Source organism: Salvia miltiorrhiza, unplaced genomic scaffold (assembly GCF_028751815.1).
Source record: "Salvia miltiorrhiza cultivar Shanhuang (shh) unplaced genomic scaffold, IMPLAD_Smil_shh original_scaffold_233, whole genome shotgun sequence".
Classification (NCBI taxonomy): Eukaryota; Viridiplantae; Streptophyta; class Magnoliopsida; order Lamiales; family Lamiaceae; genus Salvia; species Salvia miltiorrhiza.
Genome location: NW_026651507.1, coordinates 432,267 through 444,843, shown reverse-complemented (window position 1 = coordinate 444,843; position 12,577 = coordinate 432,267). Strand labels below are relative to the sequence as shown.

Sequence of the window (12,577 nt, the reverse complement as noted above, 5' to 3'; positions counted from 1 at the left end):
CGTGTATGCGTGCTTGAATTGAATATTTATTATCCCTATTTTTAGTATTCTTGGCATTATTATTCAATGAAAATTTTAAACCATAATTTGGATATTTGTTTGGAAGAAGCATAGCTAAATTTATTCAAAGTTGGACGAAGCTCACACATTGTTTAGTATTCATTTTTTTTTTTTGAAAGGGATAGTATTCATTTCTTTTACTATTAAGACAGCTCATCAAATGTATAATGTCTAAATTGTTGAAGTACGACAATTTGCATTAAAAAACCAATTGGAAGAATCTTGTCAATACAATTACGGAGTATCTTTTTTCAGAAGAGGTGATCTTGGGTACACCCGGGTGTAGGGTACACCGGGTGTACCGTACAATCGGGTTATACCTTCACTAAAATTTTGATCCATACCATGATTTGAATCCATATCCTGACCCAACCCATATAAATAATACTATTATGAATACGGGTCAACCCGGTTGTACGGTACACCCAGGTGTACCCAAGATTTTGTGTTTTCAGAAATAAGATGTTTGTGTGTGTGTGTGTGAGAGGAGAGAGCTTCTTCTTTTAGTACTATTAAGACAGTAATCATCAATATACAGTTTCTAAAATGTTGAAATACGACAATTTGCATTAAATAACTAATTGAAAGAATCTTGTCAAAACAAAAATCTTTTTTCAAAAGAATAAAATAAAATGCGTGTGTGAGAGCGAGAGACTTTAAAAAAAAAAAAGAGAGAGAGAGGAGTTGTTTGTCACTCTATGTATCTGTCCATGTGTGTGACAAAATTGTCTGTGTGTCTGTGTTTGTTTTTCTTGTGTGTATGTGTGTGTGTGTGAGAGAGAGAGAGAGAGAGTGTTGAGAAAATAGAACAAAATGTCGACATCGCCGAGTCACTGTTGCAACCCATTTATGTCCAACAACAAAATGTCTAGGAGAAAATAGGCCCACTAAGATTCTAGAGAAACCTAAAATTTCCTATGATTATATATATGGTAGGCTTCAAACAAAAGGGGCCTACAAAAACATTTTGTTGGGCTCAAATTCACCATTTACAGGCCCACCACAATCTACCAACAAAATCTTGCACCAAAGAAAAAACAAATAAACAACCCTTTCTTCTCAGTCTCAAAACTGTCACCATGAATCTAGCAAAACACAAACATGATCAAGGATCTCATCATTTGAACCACCACCCACATGAATGGACAAAAATGCAGCAATTTTATCGAGCGAAAAAAGGCGAAAGACTCGATCTTGATGGGCAGAATGGAAGGATTATGTGACTTGACTACTTCCCGTTGGTGTGTGATGAGTTCCTGTTGAAGGGCCAAAGATTAACGAGGCGTTCCAAAACAGCCGCGCTCTTGGAGAAGTAGCCGGAGAATCCTTGAGGAATCGTGGGAGGAGGGAAATCTTCTGCTGGCATTGCGAAGGGCCGGATCATCCTCTCCATCCTCTCGAATGTCAAGTATGATCCCACTTCTTGCAGCCGCTCAGGGCCATTTATGGCCAACGTGTGCTCTTGATGCCACGAAGACGTGTCATCATTTTGCTGCCATAAATCGAGCAACATAGACCTTAGTTTCAAGAACTTCTATAGGCTTCAAAACCAAATGCATACTTGAGGATGATGATGATGAAGACATGAATATTTCCATATTGGTGGGGAAAATGAAATAAAAAATAAGAAGCTAACGAGCCGAGTATCGTCAAAGCTGACATTGGTATATTTGCTGCTAATAATAGATGATGAGATTGAAAGGAGGATTAAGATCAGTTGAGGTTGAAGTTACCTCCAAAGGGGATAAGTCTGCACCTCGGCTAAAGGTCATTTCCACGCGGAATCTTTTTGGATCTTCCAATGCCACCTGCATTGATTTCAAATACCATTTAGCAAGCGATTACACAAAATTGTTCGTCTCTCAAACGCAAGAAGATGCATGTTTTTGTTCAAATTTTGATTTCTTGATGAGAAATCATGTTGAATGAACTAAATGTGACTATGTGAGTGGCCATAACATAGAAATCGAGGAAGAATGGAAACGAGCATTAGATCACAGAGACGAACCTCTGTGTTCTCAAATAACCTGAACACAATGTAACTCATGTAGTCAAGCTCCTTTGTCCGACACAAGCGCTCCAAGGTGCTGTCACACACGAGACTCGGTTCTCCTTGGAGAGACTCGTCCATGTTGCAGTAGCGAAGGACGTTCATCAAGGAATGGATATGGGATTCCTATCAACCAAAAAAATCAAATTCAACATAGTTTAAATTTTAAATTGAAGTTGAAGATAGGATTTTGTATGGAGAAATTTAGGTATGGGGAAAAGTAAATTTTGTTTGCTTAGTGATGTTATCATATGATGAGGGAATTATATATACTCACCGATGTAAAATATAGGCGCGTCCGCACGTGTCGTTCCGGTGTTCTTACATTTGCATACCTGATGGAAGTAAACATACATACATTGGAAGAAAAACTATCACAGTTTCAAACAGTTTGAATTGAGAATTCAATTTTTGCAAAGCAAAAACTTACAATATCATAAAATTCGAAAAATAAATCTGCAAAAAACCAAAAACGCTATGCAAATACTTACTTTGGGGTCCAATCGGTACTTGGGTTCTTTGTCGTCGTCATCATCTTGATCCATGGATTTCTCACTGCTGAGACTACCTTTCGCCGCGAGTTCGATTTTACTTTGAGATTTTATTTGACTATCTGAATCTTCTCTTACAATGCTAGGGACTTCTGCATTGCTATCTTGGCTGCTCTTCAACTCGGCAATGCTGATCGCTTCTTCACGCGTGTTTCGCAGATCGATCAAGATCTTCCCCAACAAACGACGAGCAATCTGAAAATTCTCACAAGATGAGGCTTTGAATATGATGGATTAGCTAGAGAATTTTTCTTATATGCAGCAGGCAAAACAAGTCGAGATTCATTCATTTATTTATTTATTTGTGAGGAAAATAGCAACACAATAATAAGTTCATCTCAAGAAGAAAATATGTTGGTTGCAGCAAGTCCAAAAGTAGTTAGTTTTAACAGACCTTGGATCCAATTTTCAATTTCTGTTTTGGGTTGATTCCATACTCGTTCGGAATAACACCATCTGCAAGTAACTACAAGAAAATCATAGTTCAATTAATGCGAAAAATTTAAGCATGCGACTCCATTTCTGTAGAACGTATTACTCTTCCTTCACATGAAATAGACAAGGGCGCTATGCACATTGAGAGACTAAGAGCATCAGCCACAAAGAAGATAACTATTTTTTTTTATATTGTAGTTCACTTTCCTTTAAATTTTCGTGTTGAGGTCATGGGAAGAGGAGCAGCGCAGTCGAGAGGTTATCGAACCTAAGAGAGCATGCATCACCGGATTGGCTATTTCATACCTGCGCCACTTTGAAAAGTTCGTATAGGCCTTCTAATTTTAGATGTCCATTGTGCAAGAGATCGTATCTGTCAAACCGAAAGGAAGAAAAGATAAACCAGAATCAGATTGGAGAAACTTACTGATGTAATTCATAATCAAAATATTATGATTTGCCACAAAAAAATTGTACATCTCTTACTTGCTCGAGTCATAAACATCTGGTATTTGTGTAATGTCAAACCGCCTGCAATTGCACGTGCATAGTTAAAGTTAAGAGATCAAAATGCACAATTCGAAAGGGGAAATAGATGGGACAAGACATACTCTCTGCGTTCGTTATACAAATCCATCGCGAGTTTTCTCCACCGAGCAAGCATGAGAAGAAATCCCTCGCTGCCACAAGGTAAGCCAGCAGCGATTCGATCAACATCCATACTCGTCTTGCCAAGTGCCTTTGCTTGATCGTACGGAAGAATCACATCGTAAGAGGTCTTCCCAGCGAGCTCCTCATTCTCATCCTTGGCTAGAAGTCTTACTTGCTCAGTGAGCTTCTTTGTTAACTTCACCTGGTTTTGATTTTGATAAAAGGGATTCATAGTCCATAGATAATACCAAAAACAAGCTCGCTCGGTTGGGGAAGATTCAACATGACTCGAAATGCAAAAACAGAAAGTAACACAAGGAAAGGCCACGTATTTCACGAAGCAAGTTAGCAATTTACAATTTCGGGAAGAAGTTGGGACGCATTTGGAGGAACTCCACACCCATCTACCATCCAAGGCTTTTCTTCTGGCGGGTCAGTGCTCTCGGTCGTATTTTCAGAAGTTATAATCTCGTTTAGTTTGGCCTGGTGAAAGAGCAAAGACGAAACAAAGTAGTTTAAAGAAAACATATATAGTTTTCAGGATACAATGGTGTATAAAAATGCATAAACACAATAAATTGCGACTCAAAAGGCTAACCTTAGCTTCTACCATCTCGGAACTGGCATTTTCCAATCCGTCCAACATAGAAGAGTCTTTACTGACAAGCGAAACCTTAGACGGTTTAAGAGAACGTGAAGTTGACAATTCAAAATAATAATGTATCGTTAATTGGAGTTATGAATGTTTTACCTACCAAGATCGGTGTCAATTGCCCTTCCAAGTCTAGAAGACCTTTAGCAAAAGCAGCTGCAGACATCTGTCAATGGTAAATATATAACTGAATAATCGACAAGCATATTATGATCGGATTAAAGATGAAGGCAGCATATAGAACCCCTGACATCCAAGAATCACTCTCTAGAGAAAAAAATAAATAAAGGATAAACAAACAGAGCTTGCAGATGCATTGAATACACAGTCATAAAAGAGCTACGGAGAGCCTAACCTGCACGCGGCCTTCGTCTGAGCTGTATATCTTTAAATCATGGCGATATGTACTGTGGAGGCGAAGCAGGCCCGTACCTTCACCTGAGATTGGCGTCACGGGAAAACTTGAAAAAGTAGTAACAAGAGAGGTATATCGATACTAAACAATGTTTAAATGTAAACAGAAGCATTGGCTTAGTGAAGGATCTTGGTTTGTCGGCGGGTGCATAAATCAGTAGAACTCAAATGGATAAATGTTAGTGCAGTGTGATATGCATTAAAGCTAAAATTGAGAACTGTTTACAAACTGCAGTATCAGAGATCAATACGGAGATTTAATTGCTAACCTGGATACATATTGTTCCGGAAATACCGTCCTAGTTCTTCAGCCTGCCAGCAAAATTGATTAGCACAGTTAAAAAGGCCACAGATGGTTTGATTAAAGAATGAAAATTGCAAAAAATGGTCATCATATTCATGATAGAAGAAGATAATTTTACCTGCTTTCTACCAGCATGCGTAAGGACACCGCCGTATTTGAGAATCATGAGGGCCTCAGTAGGCCTTTCCTCTTCCCCTTCGCCATTTGCTTTCGCCACTTTGACCCAGTTTAATGGCTTAAGTTGGACTTTGCGATAAATGCCAGAGAAATGCCCCCCCTGGATACCATAGCATCGATAACCATTATAATTAGCACTAACAAATATCAGAGCAGACATATATAATAAGAAAATGAAGGAAAGATCAAGGCAGATTTTACTAATGAAGGATGATATGGACCTCCTCAAGCACGGCTTTCACTAGCCGAAGCTTTTCAGCATGCTCGATGTCTTCAGCTTCACTATCACTCTCTTGATCGGGTCTGCAAGATACATGCATATTATCAAAACAAAGCAAAGAAGGCACACATTTATTAAGTGGATACAACTAAACTGGGAAAAATTCACACACCTAACACGAGGAACTAAAATTCGTGTCGCATCCAAAAGATCTTGCAGTTGAACAGCAGTTTTGAGCTTTGTCTGCAGAAAGAGGGATGGAAGAGTATTATTACAAGGGAAAGACGCACGTATAAAAAAAGAATGAGGATTGCAAGGAAGAATAAAATAAGCACCTCTGCTCTAGGTTTCCCCCCGTTATACTTCAACATCAAATTCAAAAGTTTTTCCTCAGTAACTCGCAACTTCACTTTCTGTTTCGGAGTTCTGTCACCACTGAGAGCAGAGGAGCACTTATCATGGGATAACGAAACTCGTAGTGTTTAATTAGAACAGTAAACAAAAGGTAACATCTTACTGACGAACAATGGCAATCACGCAACGCAGTTCTTCAGACTGCCCAAAAGTTCCGATTATCCCACTTCCCTGACGTGTTAGGCCATCAGTGGGCTGAGTTGGTTCGCTAACCTTCCAAGGTAGAACTGGAGGAATTGTTGATGAAAGATGTGGAGCTTTAGCATCGAGAAACATTTTCCTCAGAACACATGCAGCATCATCATAATATCTGGCATAGTAATTTCAAAATATTCAGAAGCCCAAGAAACAATTGAAAAGAAAAGATCGAGGGGTACAAGGAGTAACAAGAAGGGGTGTCACAAATGAAGGTAACATGGTCTTTAAAGAGGTCGTTGCAATATTCAGAAGGGGCGTCACAAATGAAGGTAACATAGTCTTTAAAGAGGTCGCTGCAATGTTCAGAGTAGTCCATGGTTTTACCATAGTTCAAATCTATCCACCAAATGATACAAAATCGATCTGACAACAAAAAATGAAAACAGGAACAAGAAATCTCACTTGTAAGAGTTCTTGACGAAGCTCCATCCATTGACATCACAAACATAGGAACGCCCCTCACAGCGCAAGAGATCGAAGCCACAAACCTGTATGTCATGCTTATGAAAAACTGAGCTGCCCCTTTAGAAAAAGAAAACACTAAAAATATGCCCTAAGAAAGTCTATTAATGCCACGGTACAGCTAAACTAAAGCTCGAGGAAGCCCGAGAGGAAATAGCATTTACTAAAGTCCACTGAGATCAATTAGAAGAAGAAATTGGTCAAGAAGTCTTACAATGCATGAAATATATACAACCAATGGTGTAAAACTGATATATCAAACATTTTGACTAATACCTCATAAGATGAATCATACAAAGTCTAAATATTTATGGAAAATGCAGGAACTAAGTACTTCGGATGATGCTTCTTAATATTGAAAACCATCTGAAGCGATTAAATGACTTCCTAAGTCATTAAGAAGATATTTTCATCGTGTAAGCTGCAGGAGGCAGTGAAGAAACTTATACGGAGGCCACAGTCACCAAGTCTAACAACTATTTCTAACTCATTTGATAATTTATGGGAAAAAAGAAAACTGAATTGAGTTAAATATTAACGACTACTCACGGAAAGTATCATATTTACTTACAGCTTGCCTAAATGCGATGCAGACCTCTCGAGCCATTTCTTTCTCAATAGGAGTGAGCAGAACAGGATATCTAACCTGAAAATGGAGCCAATGATCCCACTTTATACCTCATATAATGGATAAAGAAAATTGGTTAGATAGGTACATCAACAACAACTTGGTTGCAAGTATGGCAAGAAAAAGATGCGAACCTTCATTTTTCTTACTTCTTATCCAATTTCAGAAGAAAAGAAGTAGGTAATTGAAGCAGGCCTAAGAACAGCTAATAGTACTTAAGAAGTGAGCTAGTAAACAGAAATGGTGAGGAAAAACTAACCCATTCATTGATACTAGTTCTAACTTTAAAAGAGGGAGATGATGAGATCATCCAAGTTACTTACTTCTTTACCATCAGGGTTTCTCATAACTACACCATCAACCACTGGAGATTTCCTTGCCTCTGCATGAGCATATTCGGGACCCACTGTGTACACCTAACAATCATTAAGAAGATGGATTTTTTTCTTAAAATAATTTATAATACAGTATCCCCAAGCAGAATTTAGCAATAAATATCTGAGAAAATAGAATTCTAAACAGGTTTAGTTCTCCTCCCACTTGTGGGTGGTTTTGGTGAAGGTCACAAGATCACTGTACGACATAACTTCAATCAGATAATTTCTATTCTGATCTTTTATTAAATACTCAGAAAAACTGAAAACTGTATCAGGCAGTTCCAGATGAAAAGATTCATTGGAAAATGTCAAAAGCATATCTATAACCTTAAGATGAGTGACTGCATACTATAGTTGAATGCTGTCAGCCTAATTCTAAGCACTCAAGGAGCTTGAGAATGAAAAACATATTAATTCTAGTAGATAGAGTTCATCACCGCATGATACTAAGAAGGAATACTATCACACTTCCATATTCTTTAGGATGTTGGGATTTAGCAACTACAGATATGATAAAAGTTCAATCAGGAACTAATTCATAAAAACCCAACAGCACGGATTAACTACCTTTACATCTGTGCCTCCAGTGGGCATAAATTCCTCATATATATAAGACCCTTCACGTCTCACTCTTCTCACATCTGGATGAAATTCACTTGACCGATTACCAACCTGAGAAAGATGGGATAGTATTACATTGCATAAGTAGAAAAATGAAGGAACGTGAACTGTAATGCACACAATTACATGAACAAGTTTTCATCTGAAATTAGTTCATAACTAAGGCAACTTCTTATACATTAGTTGTCATGTTGAGATTATTGATTATTTCGAATTAGTGAGTTTAAAGGGAAAAACCTTTCCCCAACCATGATGAACTACATATGGATTAGACATTTCGTGAGTAAAATAATAAAATTCATATAAGCATAATTTATTCAGTAATACTTCATGTAATTATGAAAATACTAATATCTCAATATTTTTCATACACATGAATATCTGAACATGAAATATGAAATCGCTCCAGTGAAGAGCCTCGCGACTATATGACTGTGATGCATTCTACACCTATAATTTTATGAAAAATATAAATTGTCTGTGGCCTAAAACAAGTTTCAATGCTCCACAGTGGCCAGCACACTCAATACTGAATTGGCATGTGAAACTGTTTCAGAAAAAACTAATCTAACTTTTAGAGCTAGATTTCACCACTAATAATTAGACAATAGTTTGGAACAAAATAGCTTTCTTGTCAATCTAAAGAATGGGTTTCACCTCTCAAAGTATCCAAAAGGTAGCGCATTCCCTACTCCGACAACCTAAAAGGTTGGATATTTGCTGCTTTAAAACTAGGGAGGACTTATTGAATTGTATTACATAGCAGCAGAACTGGTTCAACGGCCTTCCGATTGAAACTTAATTCTATAGTTGCCGTTACAAGAAATAGGTAATAATAAGAATCACTCAGAAGTGTCTCAAAATTGACTGGACATCAAGGACTAACTGAAATAAGCTCAAATATCTGCTAAGCTCTCACCTTTCTAAACAATTCCTTCATTCCCCCACCAGCTGAACTAGGGTAATATATCATTATACTGTGATCATCACCTTCACAAAAAGACAGAACGAAAATAAAAAAAAAATGAAATAAGAGCGCACAGAATAAAAGGTTCCAGTATAAGATGCTCATACTCTTTCTTATTTCATTTGTTTTCAAGATAAACTTCCAGTATCGTCTGCTCGTTCGTATTTACAAACAATTACCCCCAGATAATGGAACCGGCTATAATAAATATTATTGGAATATCCTTACCATGAATTGGCTTTTCCACAAAAGGCTTCCAGAACCGATTGCCGTGAACTTCAACAAAATCCTCCTCCTCAACAAAAAAATCCAGCTCTTGATTGGGAAACTCTCTGTTCACTAGGGCATATCTTGGAACATTAATTCCAAACATTTCAAGTCTCTGCCATCAAATGAAGACAACATTACCACTTTAATGATTATATTATTAGATGGAAAAGAAAACTATAGAATTATCTGATACACATTATATTGGTCCAAAGTAGTATTGCGTCGATCCAGTGGAGAACACATATATGACAGTGCATATGCAGTGTTTTGTTCAACACTGGACTTCAATTTTTTTTTCTTTTTTGTTATTTCTAGAATAGATGGATAACAAGAATGAGTGCATGCTTTGATTGGAAAGAGAAATAAATCAAAGAAATGCTTTGACTTTAGAGATATATATTGATATTGATTTACGCTCTGAGTAGATGGAAATCAAATGAAGTCGCAAAATGGTTTACATTGACCTAAAAATGGAGACTTTTGAGTTCTGAGGAATGTGAGACATGAAAAGTTACCATTCCCCTGAAAATGATGCAAGTTTCTTTTACGACTGATGCTATGTTTGGTTTGGGGTAAAGTGGATAATAGGAAACAAAAAATTAGACGTGCACGTAAAAAAGCTAATGCATTGATTGGAGAGAACAAATGGGAGGGAAGTCAAGGAAAGGGGGTGGAGAGAGAGAGAGAATCCAAACAGTTAACTTTCACTTTCATTAGAGCTTAAAATTGACAGGAAATGAGGAAGGAATGAGTAGGAAGTAGAAAATATTTCAAAGTCTAACGTATATCAACTTTCTCTTGAGGATTAAAATGCAAACCTCATACACTCTCCTCCGATCATGAAGAAGATGTTGTTCCCCCAGTTCGTTTACAAGAAAAGGCCTACAGCAAATCAAATGACAAGAGCAGCAATACTGAGGGATACTTGAGAAAATATAGCATGCAAAAAATACATTTGATTTGAGAAGTTAATCGAGGTTAAAGTGATCACTATGGCACTGGTTGCGTGCAAACGCAGAACAACTCCACTTCAAAGGCAGTGGAAAGGAACAGAGTACCATTTAAAGGAACTGCAGCAACATACTGAGACTAGAAATGCTTCGACGTACAGAAAGGAATGCTAGAAGAGTATAAGGAGGAGATGATCAAACATATGCAATGAACCAAACACTCTTGCTATGCTGTTATTATCATCAAAGAAATCACAGATATTACATACATTAGATGCTTCAACATATTAATATGTCTTCACCTAGCTCCTTCTTCATTAAATAACTGATATATACAACAGAAGTTCCTTGAGACCTTCAACATATTATTTCATAAGATATACGCCCTAACATCGTTGCATGTATACAGTAAAACGAAAAAGAATAGTAGAAGGGAATATGCATATTAGAGATTCAGTAATGGAAAATGTACCTACAAAATATAAGAGTAAACAAGAGTCTGCTCATGAGAGTAAGAACAATAATGAGGTTGTACGCTTACTTTCTTAGAGTAGCATATGCTTCAGCCTTCTCCAGAGGATACCCAGTCGAATAGAAGGCAATCAAGCAGTCACATATAGGCCATCTGCAATTTCAAGAAAACTATAAATAATCAAACATTTACATGAAGCTCCTCAAACGAAAGCAAAGAAGCTAAGCTACATACACAACCACAACAAAAAAGAATAACCTCAACATTGAAAATTACAAGTGTGTGTGGGGGTGGGGGGAATTCACCTTTCAATAGGTTCTTCAAGGATTACCTTGTCCCCAAAATGCACAATCTACAACCATATCATCATCAGGAACACATCACAACAAAAAGATAAACAAATCGAGTATCCGAAATTCAACAAACAAATTCAGCCTCAAACATCATTGCATTGAATCTTTCCCTGCCTTGAGCCCAATTTCATCAAAGTTGGAATAGACTCACTCACATCGAATTCTCCAAATGCCTGCAGCCTCTCCAAAATCTGCAGCATCGGCCCAGAAAAAGCCTGACAAAATTATCCCAAAAAAAGACAAGAAATCAGCTGTCATCGACACTAAGAAAGCTAATGGTGCATGGTTTTTGAGGAGCAAAAATCTCAATAACAAAAAAATCAAAAGAAACAAACAGAACCTCGGAGCCGCATTTCACCTTCTTTTCCATAACACACACTCCTATCGTAACCTTCTTGCGAGAAACACCGCCACCCACCATTTTTAACAGGAAAAGATGAAATTTTGACCACTGCCCTCCACTCCTCAATGCTCAGTGAAGAAATTCCAACACACTGCACCCACATTCATGCAGAGTATATACATACAATAGAATTCCGGCGCAATTACATTGCAACCAAAAATGAAATATAAAAATGCATAAACCCACAAATAACTACAAAGTTGTTAGGCCAGATGCAATAAATCCGCAACCGACATGGTAAAGACGAGGAATTACACGCCAGTCTTGCTTGGTTCTTCTTCTTCATTATTTTTATTATTATTATTATTGGGGGTAACAAAAATTCAAGAGCATTGTTTTTTATGGGTTTTGTATGAATTTGGAGGGTAATTCTGTAAGCATTAGTTAGTGAATTTAAAGAAACGTAGAATATACGATAAAGTGATGAACATGGAAAGTGACGGTTTTTGAGACTTGGTGGGCTTTAGATTGATTTTGTTACCTTCTATAATATGCACGTTAATTGTATCTGATCTATGTATTAATTAAATTAATATTTTTATAAGTTAATTGTATGATCTATTTATTAATTAAATAAGAGGTCTCTTACATGAATATTAATACGGTGGTATCATTCACATATTTTAATAGAACTTTAGAGTATGTGAGTGATCCGTGCGAATATTCGCACAGGATAATTTGTGTTATTAAATTAATATATACAAAAATGATATTCTACTTAATAATTTTGAGATAAAATGTTTATTTTCACAATAAAAGTAATAAATCATAAATAATATTCGAGGTGAATCCAATGAAGAAGGGGTTTTGAAGCCCTCAATTTTTTTAATTTTTTTCAATAATATAAGACAGATAATATTACACATTGTTTTTAATAATCAAACTTAAGCCCGAGGGAAAATGTTGGAATATGCCACGCAACACTTGTTAATTATAAGGTGAACATGG

At 36.9% G+C, this 12,577-nt stretch overlaps 1 protein-coding gene across 4 annotated transcripts; it reads right to left on the bottom strand.

The window, feature by feature from the left end:
- Positions 1-855: 855 nt before the first annotated feature.
- LOC131003613 (inositol hexakisphosphate and diphosphoinositol-pentakisphosphate kinase VIP2-like) lies at positions 856-11,947 on the bottom strand. 4 transcript variants are annotated; one of them, XR_009094742.1, is made up of 30 exons: positions 11,816-11,944; positions 11,567-11,720; positions 11,382-11,441; positions 11,179-11,225; positions 10,943-11,026; positions 10,270-10,333; positions 9,410-9,563; positions 9,134-9,204; positions 8,161-8,265; positions 7,540-7,632; positions 7,160-7,234; positions 6,529-6,614; positions 6,032-6,238; positions 5,850-5,949; positions 5,687-5,757; positions 5,516-5,597; positions 5,236-5,394; positions 5,083-5,125; positions 4,755-4,837; positions 4,503-4,565; positions 4,346-4,420; positions 4,105-4,230; positions 3,708-3,949; positions 3,583-3,627; positions 3,403-3,469; positions 3,056-3,127; positions 2,388-2,856; positions 2,069-2,236; positions 1,794-1,868; positions 856-1,552 (listed from the first exon to the last, which is right to left on the bottom strand). XR_009094742.1 is itself a non-coding variant. In XM_057930146.1 (30 exons), exons 1-30 carry the CDS (start codon positions 11,645-11,647, stop codon positions 1,289-1,291), a joined length of 3,192 nt encoding a protein of 1,063 aa, XP_057786129.1. In that variant the 5' UTR covers positions 11,648-11,942; the 3' UTR covers positions 856-1,288. The 4 variants fall into 4 exon arrangements, 2 of the variants coding, with proteins under 2 accessions (XP_057786129.1, XP_057786130.1); XM_057930146.1 differs by having other exon boundaries at positions 2,388-2,445; positions 2,585-2,856; positions 11,567-11,942; XM_057930147.1 differs by having other exon boundaries at positions 2,388-2,445; positions 2,585-2,856; positions 11,585-11,941.
- Positions 11,948-12,577: the final 630 nt, after the last annotated feature.

Coding starts and splice junctions, on each gene's coding strand:
- LOC131003613 (XM_057930146.1), bottom strand. CDS start 11,647: ATGGTGGGTGGCGGTGTTTCTCGCAAGAAGGTTACGATAGGAGTGTGT. Junction 11,027..11,178: donor CTTGAAGAACCTATTGAAAG/GTGAATTCCCCC, acceptor TTGAAATTGCAG/ATGGCCTATATGTGACTGCT. Junction 6,239..6,528: donor TTCGTCAAGAACTCTTACAA/GTGAGATTTCTT, acceptor TTACTATGCCAG/ATATTATGATGATGCTGCAT.